Below are 23370 nucleotides of genomic sequence, written 5' to 3'. Positions count from 1 at the left end.
AAACTAACAAATTCACTGAAATATCCTTTTTAATTAAAGGACGTTATATCAGTGTGGTCAGTCAGTGTGTCGTAATTGCAATAATAAGAAGTCAAAGTGCGTAGGCTTTGTATAAAATAGGAATAGGTTCTGTGAACTTCTCCACTCTTACCCTAGCCGCAAGCATATGTATATATATATATATATATATATATATATCGATGTTCCAAATCTCGCAACGGGCTTAGCAGTGTATTTGTTCCTTGTTTCACAAATAACGAGGTATAACGTCGTTTTACCCAGGAGGTCAAACACAACAGGCTCTTTTAGCTTTGAATCGAGATTTGGCCACTGTGGTTTCTCAGACGGTTACTTGACGACTTCAAGTTTACCTTCTCTCTGTGAGTTTTGTCACCGTGTCCCCATTTTAGTATAGTATATACTGAACGACTGTCCACTACCCACTGAGATTAGAACTATGGACTACACAATTTTAGGAATGCCTTAACAGGAGAAGATACAGACAGGCTCCTCGGATTTCTACGAGAAATTAATTTTCTCCACAAAATCTAGCCGATGCTAAGTTAAATGTTACTGACCAAATAACCATTACCACTTCGGTATGAGTGCTGATGTATGCTGTATTCATTTTTAAATTGTATATACACTATTTATACTTTTAGCCTCCCTGTTTATATTACTAATTTTATTTATTTATTAATTTATTATTTTATATATACACATTGTGTATGTCGCCGTCCCCTATACATCAACCGTACTATTGTATGTTATAGTCGCGAAATGACAACATCTGCCAAAGCAACGAAAAACAACAACAATCTATTTGTATAAAAAGTCAACATTAATTTTCAACGTTAAATAACATTAAAAGCACAGCAGTGAAAATGTTTCGACCTCAAAAATAGATTATTTTAACCAAATATCAGACAGTTTATTTCTTCGGGGGAATCTTCCTTTGGATAAATAAAATATAAATCAAATTATATATTTATATTTGGATTTATTTACCACTAACTACGAACTTTATTGTACTATATGTGGTGAGGATAGTACAGAACTGTTGAATTAAAGTAAATACATTTTCATATCAAAATAGCAGGAAAATATGCATTTGAATCCATAAATTGCGATGAAATGACATTTTCGACACATTTCACTATTGTAAAAATTATTTACGCCAGCATTTTTTTTTAAATAAGCCCATATAGATCATAAAACCTGAACAATAATGATGTGAGAGTGACTGATAACTTTTGCTCATCCTATCTTATGACGGGAATTTATAAAGCATAAAACATGGAACGTAAATGAAGAAAAGAGAAAGAACAAAAGAGAACCATATTAAAATATTGTCCTAAATCTTATTCTTCTCCAAGATTTTGAAGTATAATTATATACTATTAAGTTTTAGCTTTAGACAAAATATTTAAGAAAACAAACAAAATTTTTTAAGAAATTTTACGCATTCTACGAACTATAGATATCAATGATATACGTCAGTAAAACTTGAAAATGATGTACTTCAATAAAATATTCAATGAGTTATTCAAGAAGAAGAACTACCACAAATAATAATCAAAAATCACACCAGCACCATTAAAAAGGAACCAACCAACCTCAAAATTAATACACAGTCCATATAAACTTGTAGATTACAACAGCAATGACCAATTAGCAGAATAGATATCAAACATACTTTATAGTGAATTTGAACACCCTGACCAGTACCCATTTATTTCATTTAAATTAATGTTAGAAAATAGCCATAACAAAAATCAAGCCTCACAATTAATTCACTGTCTTTACAACTACTACATTACAATAAGAATGGCCGATTAGCTGAATAAATGCCAAACAAAAGATAACAATACACAAATTCAATATTCCATTTACCATCTCAAAAGTCAACCGTCAAAATTAATTCACAGTCTCTATAAACTAGTAGATTACAACAAGAGTGAATAGATACAAACATTCTTTATAAAGAATTCGAATATCTTAACCAGTACCCATTAATACCATTAAAATTAATGTTATAAGATAGCAATACACAAATTCAATATTCCATTTACCATCTAAGGTTGTTGTAAAAGTGCGATCAATAGTGCTCCAAACGTGAGACCGTAGAACATATCTAGCTTACGCCTACGTTTCCTCATAAAACTTTCACTATTAACGGTGGACGGGTGCGGGAGAAATGGCAAAAGGCGAAATGACTGGTGAGAAATTCGGCGAGCGAGGAGGAGAAGAAGAAGGAAGAGCCGAGACGATACCGAGATCATCATCGTTCGATATTGTGTCATGAGAATCGTCGCTTTTTACCACTTTAATTTAACTGAATCCATGAGATCGTTTTCGATGGTTAGGTAATTTCGCTTTTGTTGAGCTAGAACAATAGGAAGAAATTGTCGGAATCTTCTGATTCCTTGATAATATCTGATAAGAATGTGTGATGTTGAATGTTTGTTATAGCGTTGTTTGTTATATTAGATTCACAATGAAATTTAAAATAATTCTAAAATGTTATCTAAGATCTATACTAAATGAACCCGAAATCTAAAAGCAACCGGGGGGAAATGTTAGAAACAACTAAGAAGTGGTTTGGTACATAAATGGCGCCATCGTTGATATACATAGCATCTAGATAGTATTTTATGGCTTGCATTTATTCACTTTTTTTCATTTTAAAAAACACTCATTGGAAAAAATAAGTACAATGTGTATTTATCAAAATATTTTCCATCATTTTCTATAATTTTTTCCCGGCCTTCTAGTAGCATGGTTATATCATGCCGAAACAACGAAATTGATTTGGTAGTGATAAATCTTCGCGCTTCTTCAAAAATGTCAAGCCAGCCAAGCCAATCATGCAAGGATATAGTTTTGGGTTTATTAATCACTATCGCTAGCTTTTGTAACAATACGTCATTGAATCTATTTAATTGACGTCGGTAAGCATCTACAGCAACAGCTTCAGTGGATTTCAATAGCCCCTAATACACTACACCTTGCATATGAAGCATGCATATGAAGAGCAAGACTTTATGGCCCTGAATTTTTCACCTCGGTAGCGATGTGAATAGATCTTGGGAGACAATGCAAAAACAATTGATTTTAATAGATAGATTAGCTTGTTTAACAATTGTTTACATTTGAAAAGATGTCGCTAATTAAAAGATTTAAGCAACTAATACTAACCTCTGGTGGCCATGTATCCAGATTTCATATTATTTCAGCCATTGGTTTAGTTATAATAGTTAGAATTTTTCAAAAGAATGATTAGAACTATTTTCATATGTTGATTAAACATTGTTTTACTATAACAAGAAATAATACTTAAGCCAAATAAGGTCTTGATAAACAATATGATTACTTTACACCAAGGAAATAAACTATTACTGATTAGTGTGCTGATAAATATGATGAATCATAGATCTACTACTACAGAACTGAATAAAAAAAACGCGCAGCGACCCAAAGCGACTAATAACAAATGTCTATATAGTTCTACAAAAAATATAATATAAAGTTCTAAAAAAGAATAAAAGCATCACACATGAAAGAGAGTACGTCGATAAATATTGCTACAAAAATTTGATTTTTCTCTAAGTAGATCCGAAACCAACTAAGTGGATTTGTTGATACATTATTTTGTTCGTATTTGGTGAAATATTTAATTAATCAATCAAGTAGTTCGTTCATTAGTTTCCCATTACCATAAAAAATTTAGCTGATATTAATGAATCACTCACCCACTAGAACACGGTCCAAGAAGAAAAATATTTCCTCCTGTGTTTTGCAAATAAAGCACACTAAATTGATCACCACATTTCACATAAATTATCTGGATTTAAATATAATTAATGTAATTAAACAAAAATAAGTTTAAACCATTTCGTTATATTGCTACCTAAAGCAAAAGGTCTAATACAAAAATTATATATAAAGCAATCTAAAAGTTTTTCAACATCTCTACAACGCTCACGTTAAAGGAGCGCGAAGAACTAAAAAACTTAACCTCAATAGACTCAGATCATAAAAGTAACATGCGAATTCAATAACTAAAATGAGTAGATCTAAAAGAGTATTCAGATATTCATAACAATCATTATTAAAACAATCATACTAGCATGTTAAACCTAAACAAAATATTTTAATAAAGCAGACAAACAATGACAATTAGGCTGACTAAACATTAGTTAACTAGAAAGTAATTTGTAAATGTACAAGAAAATATTTTAAAAGTTTAATTAAAAGAAATAAGAAACGACAAAAATGCAGCTGAAAGTCGCTGAGTACTATTAAAATATTACAATAAATATGCTTTATTAATAAAAATATGTAAACATTACTTTTTCATTTTACTACCAATTTTCTATAATTGCTAATTTCAATAGAGTTAACTGCATCAATCAAACCCAATGAGGTACATTTAACTCTTATGAAAGAGCACGACTGATTACAACTGATATATTTAAGCAAATAATCGAAATTTAAAAAAAAGTTACCGAAACACAATAAAATGAATTAGTTGTGATAATTAGTTGTTACAAAATCTGCCAAAATTACATGGAAATACTTAAATAAGAATAAACCTTAATCCATCCACTATAATCATCAGATATTATTCAATTATCATCACAAAAGATGAACAGAAACTTGAAGAACGATAATTATTAGTATTATATGAATATATGATTATAAAAATACACTCAAAATTAATTAATCATAGCTATAATAAAAAATATAACTATTCTATAGAAAATTTAAAAATGTAATAACAAGGTAACTAAATTAAAACATTTAAAATATTTAAAATAAACTTATTTTAACTTAATATACATACATATAATAATAACTTCATATCACATTAGACAAAAGGCAGAACAGATCAGATTCAGGAAATCTACTAGTCAGTCGGAAGATACTTCCAACTTGACCAAAAATCAACGAGATTGATTTATTCGCCCATTAAAATGTCTATTTAGTAACTCAACGATGCCACAACAAAGTTCTTCCATCAATTACTGATACTAATCGCTACGTAACCAATAAATAACTAACTCAAAATCAAATAAACATATGAAGTTATCCAAGTTTTCGATTGGAAACACAAAATATTAAATCCCAAGTTACTAAATCACATCAATACGTAGAAGCAATACTGCCATTGGATTACATGTAGGAATCCAGAAGAGTGAAGCGAACCAAACCACATGAACTAGTATAGTTTATAAGTGTTTAATCTTAACTTTAGCTTAAGCAGTCTACTTCAATTTTGTACTGGTTGTATACTGATGCAAGTATAACACAATAGCAGTAATAAATTAACTTTATAAATTAAAAATGTACTAAGCATATCTAATGCACAATGTAAATAAAAATAATTACAGTTTAATAAAAAAACAATGGAATTGTTAACCGCTAAACTATACCGTCGATGAACTATAAACCAAAATGTTATAAAAAGGCTTCGTTATGGTAAAGCTGAAAGAGAAATTACGAGCTACTATAAGTTGGTACGAATGGATGCTGGCGCGAAGCTATACCAGTCCGCTAGTTAGAAATGTGGCTCAGATGAAAGTGATATTTATTTTCGTCACAGATAGATAACCTGGTGCTTTCACATATTGCCGCAAATTTCATAAAAAATGTTTATTCAAATCAGATGACACAGGTCGTTTCGTAATACATCTTGTCATCGCTTAATATCAGATCGGAAAACATCAGTCTCTTCTACAGTCGATATTATCTCCTCAATTCGTGTTTTTACGTTACTGTCTTAGAACGAAAGTCCTAATCACTACATAGTATAAAACAAAGTCGCCTTTTCTGTCCCTATATCCCTATGTGAGCTTAAATCTTTAAAACTACGCAACGGATTTTGATGCGGTTTTTTTCAATAGATAGAGTGATTCAAGAGGAAGGTTTATATGTATAATACATGCATAATATACTAAGGCAACATTGCTAATTTTCGAGGTTTCTAACGTGATGTCGTAAATTAACCTATTTTTTTAGGCTTATTTAGCAATTAGCAAAAACGCTGCCTAACCCTACGAGTTAGATCAAATTAATGTACTACAGTATTGTACACCATAAAAAGGTCTACAAAAAAGTCCGCGATGGTATATGTTTATCTTTTAAGGATAACCCACATTAACCATTTTTATTGTTTACTTTTTACGTGAGAAAATGGCTTATTTACGAAGCTATTTTAAGCAATACGGCATTAATCCTTATCGAATTAAGTACCTTAAATACAGTGTGCAATTAATATAGATCAATATGGTTCCTTACAGCATGTAAATTAAACAAATATTTTCGGAGATATTACAAATTTAAAATTTGCGTTTAAAAATGTGTAATGTAATAAAAATTGTATGAATTTAGATATTCCAAAGATAGCAGGAAATCTTCATAGTAAGTATAGGGGAAGAGGAATTCTTTTACTCCAAATTTAATGCGTGCAGGCCAAGGGCAGTAATGAATGAACCAAAAATACTGGATCGATTTTAATCATGTTTTCATTGAGTGACATAGGCATATATATTTTATGTCCGTGCAAAGTCGGAGCGGGCCGCTATGTTTTTATATACAACGTTCATATTTTTTCTGTAGTGTATTTAATTTAGTATCAGCATTGCACCCATGCGAAGCCGGGGCGGGTCGCTAGTTTTTATTATAATTTGTTAAAAATTAGTAAAGAATGCCAATACTTCAAATAATGTACGTGTCTACTTGAATTTTAGATGAAAATGGGGTTGATTATTCTCAAAAGATTAAATCTTGGAAGGCCGATTAAGCTGTTGATATATAGTAGTTTGTAAATTATCGTAAATTAAAATTTGAAATAATCTTGTTGCTCTATAAATAAATCACATCAGAAATATATCGCTTAGTAAAAGGAAGAAATATTGAAAACTGTCAGTGAAGCAAACATTTATGGTATTTGTCATCAAGATAAAAATGTCCCAATGTTTTAATAAAAAAAGCACGTTTCCTAGAGTGAGATTCAAGGAGTATTATTTTAAAATGTTCTTTATCTCAATATCTAGAAATTTAAGAAAATTGCTTGACACCGTATGATAACATTCACATGGAATGCTTCGTGGTAATTTCTAACCTTCAGTGAGAGAAGAAAAAAAATTCTAGTGTGGTAAATTGAATATTTATGACATTTGTTTGCATATAAAGTCGATACATTTTCTTATATCAGTTGTTGATTTTTAATTAATTAAATGAAACAATTACTAAATAAGCCCATAATTCTGTTTAACCATTGTTCTGTTTCTGTTTAGGGATTAACATTTTATTCATAACAATAACACAAATATTAGTTTTACTAAAAAAATGCAAATATAATCTATGTATAAAGGCTTTACTTCTGAAATATTTACAGTTACATTAAATGTGCTAGTTGTGATTTATATGTCTATTCTTCTTCATATTTTAACACTTTTAACATTTTTAATATTAATATTATTATCACTTATGTATCACAGTATAAATTGCCAATAATATGTATTAAATGAACATGAAGCAAGAAATATAGCTCTGATCCTGCAGTATACTCTCAGAACTACCACTCACCATGGTATTACTCTAAACCATCTTACTAATGAGTCTACCAGCGTAGTTTAGAAAATGACACCCTTTTTGTTATATTAGAGTTTCTAAATTATTAAATGACTTAGAAGAGATGTATTATGCTTTAAATATTATGATGTTTGTTTTTATTTTGTTAATAATTTCAAATTTATTATTATACCATTAATTGAATTTTCGTCTAAATTTTAACTAACTTGTAACAGCAGTATGTGATTTCCATCCAAGCTCAATCTAATATCTAAGCTATCAAACAATTGAAGAGCACAGTGAAAAACTTGCACCAACTCTCAAAGACATACTTTATATTTAATTCACTTTTTTCACAATTATTTGAACATACAACAAGATTCAATCGACTGTTACTTTCATTATCGAAGAATTCAAAACATTCTATTAGAGGACTAAGAGCTTAATGATGAATGATTACCTGAATCAATTAAGATTTCCCAATGACGAAGTTATTTTCTCGCAAAGCAGAATAAATTACAATTAGCAGAGGCAAGAAAAATTATCGTGAAAGAGAATCGAACATATTTATTAGTTAGAGTGAAATATATATATTTAGTTTCAATTCAATTATTTATCTCAGTGCAGCACAAAACATCTGTCCTCTTTATTATTCTTAATTTCGACCGTTTTCCGCAACTATTAAAGAAAATTAAGCTTGCCAATATTTATATCATTAATTAATATTAAATTAATATTACTATATTTGTAACGGCCTTGAGGCATGTCGAATTTAACATGTTAGTATAACGACCTACAAAATATCCAGAAATATTATCCCAGATATTGAACACGTGCGAGTGCACGCCGTTCTCTTCGCCTTCAGACTACAGGCCCATCAGCCTGCTTAGTTCAGTGTTCAAGATTGTTGAAAGAGCGATCGTGTTTGCACTCAACCGGTTCACTGAGCAGAACCATATCATACCAGGCGAACAACACGGGTTCAGAGCCAAACATTCATGTGCACATCAGACCACTAGATTGGCCGCAGAAATTCACTTCGCCATGAAGAAAAAGAAATAAACTTCTTAGGCAAACTCTGAAAGCGCCATGGTTTGTCAGAAATACCCAAATTGATCGGGAAACTGACACACCAGAAATAAAACGGTTCATTTTCTCCTTATACAAAAAATTCCATGTAACCTTAGCTGTCTCCAACAATTCCCACATCACATCCCTGTCAGAGGCATTCCCAATCAGGTAACCCCGAAGACTATCCCCCCAAAAAGCGTTTCTTCAAGCAGCCAAAGTTTCTCATACCTCAAATAAGCGCCTTCACGGGCAATCCTCTCTTATAAATTAAGTTAACATCAGCAAGGAAACATTTTCAGCTGTTAAATTAGGTCCAAAAAAAAACCCGAGACGTTTATCTGAGATATTATTGAAGGGTGCTTTCGATCACTTTCAGTCACTGACCAGAGTCCAGTTCAGATATATCAGCACCGACTGTTCAAACTTCATCATCAAGTAACCCCGCTGCCATCATAATGTAAACCATATCTGTTTGATTTCTTCCTAGCTCCGTTCACCGAACCACATAATTCATACCCTAAACCTTTATTAATATTATTACTTTTATTAGTATTATTACCCTGATTAGAATCAAAAAACCATTTGCAATTTTATTCATTTTGTGTTCTGAACTTTTAGTATCTATAAGTGTTACGTTTTATTTTGAAACTGATTATTTCATTGTAGGATCTAAAAAGTACGTTTTAAAGGAATAAAAAAGAGCCTGAGGTAGCCAATATCAACTGAGAATCCATTAAGTGTTATTAACACCAAAACTTAAAATGTATTGAAGAAGAAAGTAAAAATTTTATAATCAGTTAAAATCTAGTCTAATTTCACCCGAATTTAACTCCTTATAGTTTATAGTAAAAGAGCAATGAAGAAATAAGCGTACTAAGATCTAGTTGCTGCCCCATCAAGTAATGTAGCAACGGTGCTTCTATTTGTTTCTATCGAATGCGCAAAAGACAACATTGTTTCTTTAAGAACTATTATAAATTTTAGGGAAAAATCCAATATATAGCAGAAAAAATTGGAAGATATTTTAATTAAAGAGTAACTACCTTTCATTTTCAAAAATAAAAATCACAATATCACACCATAGCTTCCAACAGAAACGGAAATGGCGTAACTAGTGTTCAGATTCGAAATGTAAATAATAAATGTAAAAATCAACAAGGTGCAGTGCAGCATAAACAAAATACCTTTCGAACCTGCAATTAACAATACTGATTCAGTAATCTCAGTTATAAATATCCACTTTTATTAAGCTTTAGTTATGCGCTGGCCATCAATAAAGCAAGATTATATTATCCAACTGCGTCTGCGAAGAGACTCCAAATGTCAAGGTGAATCGAAATGGAAAAAAAGCCGCAGTGGATGTGTGAGCCATAAATTTCATAATGGTAAAGATGCCTACATGGGTCTAATGTATGCATTTTCTATCAGACACACACACATAGAAACTTTCTAATTGACTTCGAAAGGTCAAGAAATAGATTCTCAACTGTCGCATAAAAAGCTGAAGATAATGCAATAACAACAGTGAAGGGTTTGTTAAGTCATCTTTTATTACGAACAGACTAAATCTAGCTTACTGGACTTATTCTTAGAATTTTTAGAATCAAAATAATTATATATATATATATATATATATATATATATATATATATATATATATATATATATATATATATATATATTAAAGTCTCCTTTTACCAACTATGGGTTTATCTGGACTAAAGTTTAACGTGGGCTCCGAACAACAGTCCTCAGCATTAAGCCTACGGAGCGAACTTCAGAAATCATACCAGAAGACATTCGGTCTTACCCAGCCTGGTTAGTGGCGTGACTGGGATCATTTTCCTTCTCGGATTTTACACTCCTGCCTAGAACATTCACAAATTTTAAACAATCACAAACATAAATTTACGACCATGCCCCAGCAGGATTCGAACCCATGGCTATCGCAACAGTGGGAGGACCGTCCCATCGTCTTTACCACTGCGCCTCCAAGCCGGCGTCAAAATGATTTAAAATATGACTAATTTAAAATAAAGTTTCCTCAATTCCTTCCTCTTGCTTTTCCTCAATTTCAACGCTTCTCTAAATTTTAAATTTCTTTTTTTACTTTTATCATCTGATATCTAACAACTATTAAAATATGTAGATGAAAAAAAAGTAGATGAACAAAAAGTCCTATCCACTTTTCAAACTCATTCCCCAAACACGCTAGATTTGCAAAACAACATACAAAACTTCAGCATAAAATAGTTAGTTAGTTCATCGCAAAATTTCAAGCCACAATGACAGTTAATGATCAGTTAATTTTTGTTAGTTTATGTCGGAAGCGAATCTAGGGATTTATTTTGAGGAAGGTTGATCCCGTAGAGGAGAGATATTATCAAATTAAACACTCAAAAACTACTTCCACTCTTCTCCAATAACTTTTCACGAGCCCTTTTGAGACTCGTTATCTTTTTGAGATGATAAATCCGATTCTAGTTGCAGTGTTAAAAAAGGTTAAAATATTATTACTAATTGATCAAATCCTTCATCATATTGCAATACAAATTTACACCTCTTAAAGTATTTTTCTCAGTTGTAACTACATACCATTCTATATTATCAGATGTTGTATTTTTTATTATCAAATATTATCTCATTTTTGCGTAAAAAGACTATTATTAACATAAGTAATGCTCGTTTTCTTATCACAATATAAAACGCAATAAAACCAATACTAACCGATAAGATAAAAAAATGTGGAATTTAAAAAAGTGAACATAGATAATTGTTTCTTTGCCCTCATATTTTTATCAAGTATTATATACTCATTTTGTTCAATCACCATCATGAATCCATAACCGGTACTTCAATTCTCACCAAATATGTTGTTGTTGTTGTTGCCGGAACACATAAATATTCTTCAACAAGTCTCATCACTATTGACAATCGACTGCAACCGTTCTGACTTCGAAAAATGTTCACTCTTTATTGTGCTGATTCATGTCTCTTTAGAGCTTTCCGTTGTCTCTTTCATCCAAAAGGTTCCACGGCAATCTATATCTCTGTGTTTGTTCTTCAACTTCAACACTAATTGTCGTATCTTAATCGAATTATTTAGTTTCTAATACACCCTCGAAGAAAAACGTAAGTTTCCTGCTGAAGTTTAATAACTTAAATATTGTATAATAAGATTTAACTATTTTATGATTCCCCTAGTGAAATAAAATGTAGTAAGACTTTAACACAGTACAAGTTTTTTATTCACTCAGTTAAATCAACACTGTCTTTGAAACAGTTTTTGAGTTTATGGAGTAGCTAGAAATTTGATTGGAAATTAAATTAAGCGAATAAGGGGATTATACAATGGTTTGAGATGAATGTTTGACGAAAAAGACACCAAGAAAATATATTGTGATATAATATCATGAATCTTAATGAGAGGTATATTATCTTAATGAGAAAATCAAAAACTATTGCCAAATTACACTCAAATAATATTCCTTGTTGGTCATGAGGGACTATAATGAACAACAATAACGTCACATTAATAGAAAAACTTGATTAATCTGTCAAAATATCTTTAATAAGCACAATAAATATTTCATGTTCAATACAAGTTCAATGAAACCCTTCCATTTTGCATTCTCCTTCACATCGTCTATATGCATGCGAAAGGTAACGGTACCACCACTACCGACCTAAACATACAGTTCGAATAAAGAGAGGTGAAAATCTGCCTATAAATATTAACTGTTTAAGGTCATTAATAATCAACAAACAATCAATCGCAATCAGTCATCATTTATTAATCTTTATTTAATTTTATATAAAACGCATGCAACTATTTCATCGAAATTAATAAGCTCTGAGTTTAAATAACATTGCTGAAAATTTCAAAATAATGTAAAGTCTACTAATAACGATGTACATTTTTTAAAGAAAATTCAAAAAACGTTAATTCAAGATGGTACAAGAATTAAACCAATACTACTATCCTAATAAGTGTAAATTTCAACTAAAATTTCTTCATTTAAACTACTTACTCCTACAAAAAATATGTTTAAAAATCTTTAGATTATCAACTCGTTCAAACGAAAGGCTAGATTCTAATTGAGAGATCATAAACAAGAAGAAAATCATTGATTTTAACATACGTATATCAGACAGCATTAATTGAAGCATACTTCCTGTAGATTCTTGTATGTGAGATCTTCTGTGCGATATTATTCTTCCTTTAACTATATTCTCCAGGCCTTTGTCCATATCTAGATTTAATTATATTACACGGTTTCCTTGTTGCTTTATATACAAATCTTACAACTGAGTAATGTTCTAATCGCTTCCCTATGATACTCTAATACTCACATGTCGATGTAGTTTCCGGTATATCGGAACGTTATCGGTAAATATTTTACTACATAATTATATAAAAATTATTCTAATTAACATTTTGAACCATCATATATCAGTTTTATGAGTGTTTCAACCATATCACTAATTAAATTTCTTGCTGTTTCACAATAAACTTAAAATAATTTCGAAGTCATGATTATGTAAAATAATATTTGAACAAGAACAACATTAATTCTGTATAGTTTTCCAACCAAACTACAATTATTGTCTAACGCACTAAAAAAGATTTATGAAGTTAGAGAAATATCATCAGAACATTTTCCTGAAACATAATAATTATTCTTAATTGAAAGATTATTTTGGACTTTAAATACATTCTCCAATAAAAGGCCAAAACAGATAAGCTCAGGCTAAGCCCTTCCTGCTGGAGCATTTTATCTGTTGAAATATTATGTTTTGAAGTCACTCAAATATAATTCCGCGTACTTTTTGTCCTTTTAAAAGTCTAGCTATAGGGGTGATTTTCATTTTCAGAATCATCTAAATATACACTCACACTAAAAACCTATTCCAAAAAGTGACTTGTTCCATCTCTTTGTCAGTGACTTTAACCAACATATGAACAGTATAAAACTTTATAAATCCTTAAAATATTTTATAATTTTTCTCGGATAAACTGTATCGTCTTATGCAACAGCAACATGTAAATCTAATTCGGCTGCAAGTACTGAAAAAGGGAAGTCATCTGCTATGGTATTAGGTGCTTGCATATAATTTAATCAAAGGTATCTATTGTGAAAATCAATATAAACTAGTAGTAAATTCAGTGGTTTTGACATTTCTCTGCATAGCCATCAATTGTCGGTTTTGGTTTCATCGATCAAAAACTGGCAATTTTATGGCTAATGACAGGAAAAGCCCTGAAAGAAAAAAATGGTCAGAATCAATAAATTGCAAGATTTATTGGACGAAAACATAGCTCAAACTCTCAAAGATATTTCTGACAGCATAGCAGTTGAAGAATCAAACCAACGAGCAACATTGTGGATTAATTACTTGCCAAGCAAAAACAAAAAAATTAGTTAGCGATAGAAAGTAGATCCACTGCGATAATCCCACATTAATTGCGATAATCCTCAGAGATTCGCTCTGCAATAGTGTATCCATAACTCTTGCAACACGTGGTCGAGCGCTGTTTTCTGCACTAGGATGCGTGTGTTACTCATTATTAACAGGTCAAAAGTCCCCGGCCTACCATAGTAAAACACATTTTTTTGGCAAAATTTTTTTTTTGTATTCAACATTACAGCGACATTCCACACTTTTCGATGCCATTTTTGTAGTACGATTTGTCCTTTGCTTCAAAATAGGCCTCAGTTTCGTCGATAACCTCTTCGTTGGAGGAACATTTCTTCCCAGCGAGCGTTCTTTTGACATCTGAGAACTGGAAATAGTTGATGGGGGCCAGATCTGCAGAATACGGTGGATGAGGAAGCAATTCGAAACCCAATTCATAGATTTTTGCCATCGTTTTCACTGACTTGTGACACGGTGCATTGTCTTGGTGAAGCAGTACTTTATTTTTCTTCAAATGCGGCCGTTTTTCGGTGATTTCGTCTTTCAAACGGTCTAATAACGCTATGTAATAGTCGCTGTTGATGATCCTTCCTTTTTCACGGTAGTCAATGAAAATTAACGCATTATTAACGCATCCCAAAATACGGACGCCATAATCTTGCCAGTCAACTGTTGCGTTTTCCCACGCTTTGGACCGGGTTCATCGTGTGAAGTCCACTCGGATAACTGTTGATTGGACTTCGGAGTGAAATGATGGAGCCATGTTTTATCCATTGTCACATATCTGCAAAAACTCGAGTTTATTACACTTGATCATCTTCAAACACTACTGCGAATCATCAACTCGTCGTTGTTGTTGATCAAAAGTGACCCACTTTGCACAGTGCTTTCTCATATTCAAATATTCGTCATTCAAAATCATCTCTTTTGGACTCAAAATGCTATAATTAACAAACTACTGATCCGACGGCTGTTGCTGATTGTACACACACCTCTTGAGGGTTAGGGCTAACTCAAAAACATATGGATTTAATTCTAGTAGCGCCATCTATGTACCAGGCCTGGGACTTTCCAATTGACCTGTTAAGTGAAAAAATAATCCATCAAGATTGACAACGAAATATATCCATGGTCAAAAAAAAAACACAACGGAAGGTTTGTACTTTATATGAATTAGTGGCAGACTCACATATTTTCCATTTTAATGCAATAAAACGAACACATTCGATCTGGTAAAAGTAATTGGAGTAAGCCGAAATAATTGCACACGCCAAATAGACACAGCCTACTTTTTTCTCGAATACCAGGCGGATATAAGTTCATTCTATTCGAGCAGGGAAGCGAACCAGAGAAAAAAAAACAGAACGATTTATCTCGACCATTTTTAATAACGAAATTTCCTCCTGCGGTGTCCTGGCCGAGTGCTTTCTTTCGTCCGCCGTCTCGTTAGGGGGGTCCGCGTGAGCTCGGCGCGACCGCGTCTCAGTGCTCTACCATGATCGTTCGAAAAACCGACAGCCGCAAAAAAGAAAGTGAAAGTAGAATCACCGCTCTAGCGAGCTGTTCAGTGTCCGATTTCGGAAACCATAGGAAGCCCGCGATATTAAAAGAAATAATATGTAAAAACCAGTTCTGAAAAAGAAACCGTGCCAAACAAACATTTGCAACCGATTGTCGTAATGCCTGGGAGCGAGCGGGGGCGCCCAGGGGGGGAAGGGGGAGTTTTTGGTCGGACCGGTGAAAATTATCCGTTCGCTTGGTCGTGGAAACATTTGGTTTCAGACACTTTTTTAAGAACTCCTTTTTATCCACAACGAATATTAGAAATTTTATTATAAATTGTGACTAGTTTCTTGTCAACGAACAGATACTTCAAATAAAACAAAACCCATAACATTTACATTACGTTATTAATGAAAAGAACAGAAAAAGTACATAAAGCAGAGCAAATACTTAAACAGAAGTTTATAGAAAGGATGTTTTTTTTAATATTCATTAATTTTGAATATAATTGGAATATCGTAATATTTTGATAAAATCGATCACATAAAACAAAACTTAAAATAATTAAGCCCCTTTTTAACATAGTAGACAAGAATCTAGTTCTGGAAAATCTCGACATGCGCACAAAGATTTTAATTTACAACGTTGCCAGTTGTTGAAAATTTTACGTACATTTAAAAAATATAATATAAATAGAATAAATTATATTGAATTTACAAATTAATCTATTATATTTCTGTTTAGACTCAAATTGAAATTTTACACACACATTCCATCTGTAATATAAAAAATTTAATATGAAGAGCCTTTTAGAAACATCTCTCAAATAAAATAATATGTCATTATTTATCAATATATAAACATTACAATAACAAACCAAAATTATTCGTATACTTGAAGAGTATAATATATAGTCGAATTCACAAATTAACCTAAAATCTCACTTTTCATCTCACAATATTTGATATTGTCCTTATCCTTATACTTCCTTAAAAGTAGGGTAGATATACTAAAACTAAGATTGCGGCTTGTATAAGAACACATCCTGTATTTTTGAGCTCATTTACCCATGTTTCAACACTTGTAGCGTGACTTTTACGTTTTGTAACTGTGGAATTCAATTAGTTTACTTGCTGAATATTGAATATAAATCGTTACTGTGAATGAATTTAACTTTTTCAAATTTACACTACTTAAATTAGCTCAAGTGTCATCCAATAGAGCATCCATTGGAATTTCAGCAGATTTTGAATTTTGCATTCTTATGAATTCCTGATAGATTACGCTCAAATTTAGAAGTGGTAATATTCTTAGTAAAATAGGAACCTCCAACCTTGAAAATTATCAAGTAAGCCAAGCTTTAAGGTTCTTAGTTCAATTTTAATGCTATGGAATGACTATATGATCAACAAGCTGTAATTTTTATGAGATATACTCATATAAAGGACAGTGAGTTATTTATAGTTATTTATCTGTACCTTGACTTTCGTAGGGCCAACAATGACTAAAATATAATGAATTTGGTATAGAATTGAATCCAATTAACAAAATTAAAATAAAAATTTAATATATAAGCACCTGAATGGAATGTCCTCATATGTCATATGGTACATATATAGTTGAGCATATTAATTATTTCAGAATTTTAAAAGTAGGGTTAAGAAGTTTGTTGATTTGGATATACCCTTTGTATTGCTTCTAATCTTTTAAAATTGTGAATATTGTTAAATCACTGAACAGGCACCTCAGGAAACTCCTTCCAGGAGGTTCCAAGTGACAGTAAATTCATTATATTTTAATTTTATATTATATTTATTATCGTACATACTGTTTCTCTTATAATTAATTTAGATTAATTTGTGAATCCAAGGATATACACATGCACATATTATATTCTTGAAATATACATATAATTTACAAGAAATGGCAATGTGGCAAAATCAAATGATAGTAGGCACACCATGTGATAATTATTATAATATTTAATTAAAAAGGTCTGTAATAATAAATTAAAATATTATTTTCCCCTGATTTTTAGGCAACTCAACTAATACTCGCACGGTAAACAAATGACAAATTTCCGAATTTACAAATTCGGACGAAATTCACCCGTGACGTCTAATTAGCAAGGAAATAGAAAGTGCGTGAAAATTGTAGTAATGATTTAATTACCAGACGAACAGTCAGAGTCGGACACACATCGAGCCAACGTCGAATTAATGAGAGCAAAATAACTTTTACTTTTGTGCTTACCGGTATGTCGTAATAACCTGAAATTATAAAAAAAATGATACGGCCAAGAAAGCAGCCAGAAGGTGCGGGAACCCATCCGACTGGGTTTAATACGGATGTAGATCGAAAATTTGACCAAACATTCTGATGACATACGGGGGTTTAGCGTTAAATAGTTTCACGGTTGTTTGTATCCCTTTCTGAAAAAAACATCCAATGCACGTCATAGATGACGTTGTATATACCGCAAAGGCAGTTCGTAAAAATATAAAATTCGTTTTAAACTCGAAGCGGATTTTTCCTTCCCATTTTACCCTAGTTAAAAAGAAACAGAATACTCTCCGATGTGTCAAAACATGCAGACGAATCAATATATAAAATTCGATTTATGTTAGCAGTGTTGTCAAAAGTCTACAAAATTCTGCAAAACGTTGGTGATAATAATTAGAGGTTGTAATCTGGCAACTGTTGTAAACCAAATCTTAACGCCCTCCATTTTGAAGTCATGCATTGGATATTTTATCGGATATGCTATATTATCATGCTTATAGTGAATAACTCAATAATGCTAAATAGTGAATAGTTAGATTAGGTTATTTAACATTTTTTTATATTGATACCTCGCATTTTCATTAACATGCAAGTATTAATCTTCACATAAGTTCCTCCTTTAAAAAACTATGTTTTGGATGCACATTTTCGCGTATATATATAGAAATACAGCGATGTTGTATTTTTGGTTGTATAACTATTTATTTATATGTTTAACATGTTTAGCATGAAATGTGTCAAACAAAATATATAACTATTTCTCATTATAATCTAAACCTAGACCACACTTGTTATTGTCAAATGTATAGAAATCAACATTTGTTAAAGGTAAGAATTACACATTTCCAACGGCACTTAGGAACTTTCACTTTTTATCACTTTTCTTTTGGGTAAACATGAAAAGCAATAGTTCATAAATAATTCGATATTTTTGCGTTAAAAAATATGTTGTTTACACTTGAATTAATATGAATACATTCTTTTTGTAAATAGTAGTTAATTTGGTAAAATCGGGTAAGTAAAGGTGTTTATTTGCTTCAAACTACTTATATAGCATTCTCCTTTCTTTCCGGCAATTTGCTGATTCACTACAATTTCCCTTTTTGTCAATTGAAAAGTTCCCGGCCTACCATAGTAAAATATATTTTTTGGCAATTTTTTTTATTCAACATAATTCCCTTCAAGGGTGATACACTGATTATAGCGACCCTCCAACTTTCCGATTGGTAATTTTTGTAGTACGATTTATAGAGCTTCAAAATAGGCCTCAGTTTCGGCGATAACCTCTTCATTCGACGAAAATTTCTTCCCAGTGAGCATTCTTTTGAGATCTGAGAACAGGAAAGAGTCGCTGGGGGCCAGATCTGGAGAATACGGTGGATGAGGAAGCATTTCGAAGGCCAATTCATGGATTTTTGCCATCGTTTTCACTGACTTGTGACAATGTCTTGGTGCATTGTCTTGGTGAAGCAGCACTTTCTCTTTCTTCAAGTGCGGCCGTTTTCGGGTGATTTCGTCCTTCAAACGTCAAAACGCTATGTAATACTCGCTGTTGATGGTACTTTCTTTTTCAAGGTAATCAATGAAAATTACTCCATGCACATCCCAAAATGCAGACACCATAACTTTGCCAGTCGTCTGTTGCGTTTTCTCACGCGTTGGAGCGGGTTCATCGTGTGCAGTCTACTCGGATGACTGTCGTTTGGACTTTGGAGTGAAATGATGGAGCTATGTTTCATCCATTGTCACATATCGATACAAAAACTCGAGTTTAATACACTTGATCATCTTCAAACACTGCTCCGAATCATCAACTCGTCGTTGTTTTTGGTCAAAGCTCGCGCGGCACCCTCTTTACACAGAGCTTTCTCATACCCAAATATTCGTGAATGATATGATATACACGTTCAACTGATATGTTTAGAGTGTCTGCCATTTCATTCAATTTCAAGTTACGGTCATTCAAAATCAATTTTTGTATTTTTAAAATGTTTTCGTCCGTAACAACATCTTTTGGGCATCCACTGCGTTCACCGTCTTCGGTGCTTATTTCACCACGTCTGAACTTAGCATACCAATCCTTGATGGTTGATTTTCAGGGGCAGTGTCCGGAAACTCGGCATCAAGCCAAGTTTTTGCTTCAACTGTATTTTTTCCCTTCAAAAAGCAATATTTTATCAACATGTGAATTTCCTTTTTATCCATTTTTTTCACAATAACAAAAGTTGGTTCACTCAAAATGCTATAATTCACAAACTAATGATCCGACAGCTGTCAAATTTATACGCGCATCATTTAAGGGTTAGGGCTAACTAAGAAAACATATGAATTTATTTCTAGTAGCGCCATCTATGGGTCAGGCCGGGGACTTTTAAATTGACTTGTGGTATTATAGTAAATAATCTAATGGCATAATGATCATTTGATGCAATTAAAATACTGTGTTTCGGCATCATAATACGATGCAAAAAAACATTTCTTGTTTTTCTTTTAATCGGCATAAGTGAATCTGTGAAGGAAATAACACACGAAGAAAAAGAAAATGCAATAAAGGAAACGAAAAAACACAAACTACTATTGCGAAAATAAATAAAAGGCATGCATACTAAGACTGACAAATTTTAAAAAATATACCTCTAGTAACTGTTTATAGATAGATAAAATATGTAATTATCATAAAGAAATATTTAGTACATATACAAACACATTCACATATTAATATAAAGCCGACTTGGTTGGCTCAGTGGTAAAGGTGGTAGGATGATCCACCTACTGTTGTTAAAAACCTATTCCAAAAAGTGACTTGTTCCATCTCTTTGTCAGTGACTTTAACCAACATATGAACAGTATAAAACTTTATAAATCCTTAAAATATTTTATAATTTTTCTCGGATAAACTGTATCGTCTTATGCAACAGCAACATGTAAATCTAATTCGGCTGCAAGTACTGAAAAAGGGAAGTCATCTGCTATGGTATTAGGTGCTTGCATATAATTTAATCAAAGGTATCTATTGTGAAAATCAATATAAACTAGTAGTAAATTCAGTGGTTTTGACATTTCTCTGCATAGCCATCAATTGTCGGTTTTGGTTTCATCGATCAAAAACTGGCAATTTTATGGCTAATGACAGGAAAAGCCCTGAAAGAAAAAAATGGTCAGAATCAATAAATTGCAAGATTTATTGGACGAAAACATAGCTCAAACTCTCAAAGATATTTCAGACAGCATAGCAGTTGAAGAATCAAACCAACGAGCAACATTGTGGATTAATTACTTGCCAAGCAAAAACAAAAAAATTAGTTAGCGATAGAAAGTAGATCCACTGCGATAATCCCACATTAATTGCGATAATCCTCAGAGATTCGCTCTGCAATAGTGTATCCATAACTCTTGCAACACGTGGTCGAGCGCTGTTTTCTGCACTAGGATGCGTGTGTTACTCATTATTAACAGGTCAAAAGTCCCCGGCCTACCATAGTAAAACACATTTTTTTGGCAAAATTTTTTTTTTGTATTCAACATTACAGCGACATTCCACACTTTTCGATGCCATTTTTGTAGTACGATTTGTCCTTTGCTTCAAAATAGGCCTCAGTTTCGTCGATAACCTCTTCGTTGGAGGAACATTTCTTCCCAGCGAGCGTTCTTTTGACATCTGAGAACTGGAAATAGTTGATGGGGGCCAGATCTGCAGAATACGGTGGATGAGGAAGCAATTCGAAACCCAATTCATAGATTTTTGCCATCGTTTTCACTGACTTGTGACACGGTGCATTGTCTTGGTGAAGCAGTACTTTATTTTTCTTCAAATGCGGCCGTTTTTCGGTGATTTCGTCTTTCAAACGGTCTAATAACGCTATGTAATAGTCGCTGTTGATGATCCTTCCTTTTTCACGGTAGTCAATGAAAATTAACGCATTATTAACGCATCCCAAAATACGGACGCCATAATCTTGCCAGTCAACTGTTGCGTTTTCCCACGCTTTGGACCGGGTTCATCGTGTGAAGTCCACTCGGATAACTGTTGATTGGACTTCGGAGTGAAATGATGGAGCCATGTTTTATCCATTGTCACATATCTGCAAAAACTCGAGTTTATTACACTTGATCATCTTCAAACACTACTGCGAATCATCAACTCGTCGTTGTTGTTGATCAAAAGTGACCCACTTTGCACAGTGCTTTCTCATATTCAAATATTCGTCATTCAAAATCATCTCTTTTGGACTCAAAATGCTATAATTAACAAACTACTGATCCGACGGCTGTTGCTGATTGTACACACACCTCTTGAGGGTTAGGGCTAACTCAAAAACATATGGATTTAATTCTAGTAGCGCCATCTATGTACCAGGCCTGGGACTTTCCAATTGACCTGTTAAGTGAAAAAATAATCCATCAAGATTGACAACGAAATATATCCATGGTCAAAAAAAAAACACAACGGAAGGTTTGTACTTTATATGAATTAGTGGCAGACTCACATATTTTCCATTTTAATGCAATAAAACGAACACATTCGATCTGGTAAAAGTAATTGGAGTAAGCCGAAATAATTGCACACGCCAAATAGACACAGCCTACTTTTTTCTCGAATACCAGGCGGATATAAGTTCATTCTATTCGAGCAGGGAAGCGAACCAGAGAAAAAAAAACAGAACGATTTATCTCGACCATTTTTAATAACGAAATTTCCTCCTGCGGTGTCCTGGCCGAGTGCTTTCTTTCGTCCGCCGTCTCGTTAGGGGGGTCCGCGTGAGCTCGGCGCGACCGCGTCTCAGTGCTCTACCATGATCGTTCGAAAAACCGACAGCCGCAAAAAAGAAAGTGAAAGTAGAATCACCGCTCTAGCGAGCTGTTCAGTGTCCGATTTCGGAAACCATAGGAAGCCCGCGATATTAAAAGAAATAATATGTAAAAACCAGTTCTGAAAAAGAAACCGTGCCAAACAAACATTTGCAACCGATTGTCGTAATGCCTGGGAGCGAGCGGGGGCGCCCAGGGGGGGAAGGGGGAGTTTTTGGTCGGACCGGTGAAAATTATCCGTTCGCTTGGTCGTGGAAACATTTGGTTTCAGACACTTTTTTAAGAACTCCTTTTTATCCACAACGAATATTAGAAATTTTATTATAAATTGTGACTAGTTTCTTGTCAACGAACAGATACTTCAAATAAAACAAAACCCATAACATTTACATTACGTTATTAATGAAAAGAACAGAAAAAGTACATAAAGCAGAGCAAATACTTAAACAGAAGTTTATAGAAAGGATGTTTTTTTTAATATTCATTAATTTTGAATATAATTGGAATATCGTAATATTTTGATAAAATCGATCACATAAAACAAAACTTAAAATAATTAAGCCCCTTTTTAACATAGTAGACAAGAATCTAGTTCTGGAAAATCTCGACATGCGCACAAAGATTTTAATTTACAACGTTGCCAGTTGTTGAAAATTTTACGTACATTTAAAAAATATAATATAAATAGAATAAATTATATTGAATTTA

General features: G+C 32.5%; 2 protein-coding genes across 4 annotated transcripts in view; one reads left to right on the top strand and one right to left on the bottom strand.

Moving 5' to 3' along the window:
• The window catches only part of LOC143198083 (uncharacterized), an 83956-nt gene extending 74483 nt beyond the window's left edge, over window positions 1-9473 (top strand). The window contains exon 2 of the mRNA XM_076407045.1: window positions 9316-9473. Coding sequence (XP_076263160.1) covers window positions 9316-9344 — 29 coding nt within the window. The 3' untranslated portion in view covers window positions 9345-9473. The remainder of the gene's footprint in view (window positions 1-9315) is intronic.
• The window catches only part of Pdp1 (PAR bZIP family member Pdp1), a 166948-nt gene that overhangs the window by 90518 nt on the left and 53060 nt on the right, over window positions 1-23370 (bottom strand). The gene's annotated exons all lie outside the window — the stretch shown is intronic.

Source organism: Rhynchophorus ferrugineus, unplaced genomic scaffold, assembly GCF_030347505.1.
Source record: "Rhynchophorus ferrugineus isolate W39M unplaced genomic scaffold, kcgeb_rfMv2 rfM6, whole genome shotgun sequence".
NCBI lineage: Eukaryota > Metazoa > Arthropoda > Insecta > Coleoptera > Curculionidae > Rhynchophorus > Rhynchophorus ferrugineus.
This window is presented reverse-complemented; position numbering and strand designations above follow the sequence as displayed.